Consider the following 1,810-nt stretch of genomic DNA (forward strand, 5'->3'; position numbering starts at 1 on the left):
TCTCTCTCTCTCCCTCCCTCCCTCCCTCCTTCCTTCCCTCCCTCCCTCCCTCCCTCCCTCTCTTTATCTTGTGGATATGGTGTAAGTTTTCATCCATGCTTCCCACCATGATTACAGACTAGCCTTCTGAAACTGTAAGCAAACCCCAAATAAAATGCTTTTTTTTTTAAAGTTGCCTTGGTGTCTCTTCACAGCAACAGAACAGTAACTAAGCTACAAGATATAAAACTGGAAGTCATAGATGTTGCACAGAATGAGAAAGAAATCATTAAAAACTTGAAATCAATTGAGCATTCAAATGGAAGTTGAAAATCTTTTAACTATATTAAAAAAGTTGGGCCTAGAGAGATGGCTCAGCAGTTAATTCTCTTGCAGACAACCTGGGTTCAAATTCTAAGAGCACACACATGCGAGACTCACAACCATCCTTACAACCATTCCAATGGTTCTGACCTCCAAAGGCACCAGGCACACGCGCGCACACACAGACTGCACATACATACATACATTCAGGCAAAACATTCATACATATGAACTAAAAATAAAGACTGCCAATCACATAGGTATTTTCTTTAAACATAATTTGAGGATACTATTTAAAAATTTGAGATGAAAAAGTACATAAAAAAGAAGGCAATAGATTCCAGATACAACCCTAACTCTGAAGCAGAAACCCAAGGGGTGACTGCGGATGCAGTTAACTCAAAACGTGAAAATTAATCTACCCATAGATAAATTCAGATTCTAGTTTTGCCAATAATATAGGAAGATGCAATTTAAAACTCCTAGAAAAACAGACCCAAATTCAATGTACGGTCTAAGTATGTACAAACAAAATATAACACATTTTTGAACAGCTGTTTCACTGAGCCTTATCCCAAACGCTACAATTTTTCATTCGCCCGCTTCCTCTGCTAGATCTTATCTTTTTCATCTCCATATCCCAGTACACAGCAAAAACGGCTTACTGCTAGGTGTTAAACGCCTGTGAATGAATTACATTTAAACTGAAATCTGCAGGCGTGGTTCGATATTCTCTACATCTACTAAAGCTTGCGGCAATGCGTATCCACCACAGCAAAAGAGCTTGGCTTGAATGAACAAACGTGCCCAGTAGGCCTGCCCTGAAAAAGCTGCGGCGCTACCCACTGGGTGTCCGCCAGGAGCCCTACCGGGTCAGCCCGGAGGTGTGAGCGCGCGCCCACGAGGACGCGCACGCAAAGTCGGGGGGGGGAGGTGCGCCTGCGCAGACGTGCCAGCCGAGCCCAAGCTTCCAGGCGTTTAACTCCCCGCAGCCTTCCCGCACCTTCTGGGTGAGGAGGTGAGACTGTCGCAGCCGTTCCTCCGCGCTCAAGGCCCGCAAACGCTGCTTCAGCTCCGTCCGGAGGCTCCGCTTGGCGCTGCTTGCTGCGACCGCCGCCATCACGTGGCAAGCACCGTCCCAGTCACGCCCATCGCCCTCGGCCGCCGAAGTGGGAGGGGACGGGGGCGTGGCCCCTGTGGCCCAGTAGGGGTGCGTTGACCACTTGGCCGTCTGAGCCGGCCCCCCCACTTGTGCCAGCGAACGGCAGCGTGCCGAGGCGTCCTTGGCGTTTGTGCTGGTAGCCAGGTACCTTTACCCTCCCTCACAGCCTTCGCAGGTAGCCGTGCTTCTGCCGAAGGTCTAGCAAAGGCCGTTAGCTACCCTCGCGGACTCAGTACCCATCTAATTTCCTTAACGCGGAGTGCAGGGTTGAAGAGGCCTCAGAAGGCCGACGCAAGCCAGATGGGTGCACATCATTGCCGGTGGACACTCGGCTCCACGTGGTCA

General features: G+C 49.6%; 1 protein-coding gene across 4 annotated transcripts in view; it reads right to left on the reverse strand.

Moving 5' to 3' along the window:
- The window catches only part of Mthfs (methenyltetrahydrofolate synthetase), a 28,348-nt gene extending 26,874 nt beyond the window's left edge, over positions 1-1,474 (reverse strand). The window contains exon 1 of one of the 4 annotated variants that reach the window (XM_050157311.1): positions 1,307-1,474. In XM_050157311.1, coding sequence (XP_050013268.1) covers positions 1,307-1,423 — 117 coding nt within the window. In that variant the 5' untranslated portion in view covers positions 1,424-1,474. The other 3 variants (XM_050157312.1, XM_050157314.1, XM_050157313.1) reach the window with 3 other exon arrangements.
- Positions 1,475-1,810: the final 336 nt, after the last annotated feature.

The sequence above is a fragment of the Alexandromys fortis genome, unplaced genomic scaffold (genome assembly GCF_014885135.2).
Source record: "Alexandromys fortis isolate MF-2015 unplaced genomic scaffold, M_Fortis_MF-2015_v1.1 scaffold_85, whole genome shotgun sequence".
NCBI lineage: Eukaryota > Metazoa > Chordata > Mammalia > Rodentia > Cricetidae > Alexandromys > Alexandromys fortis.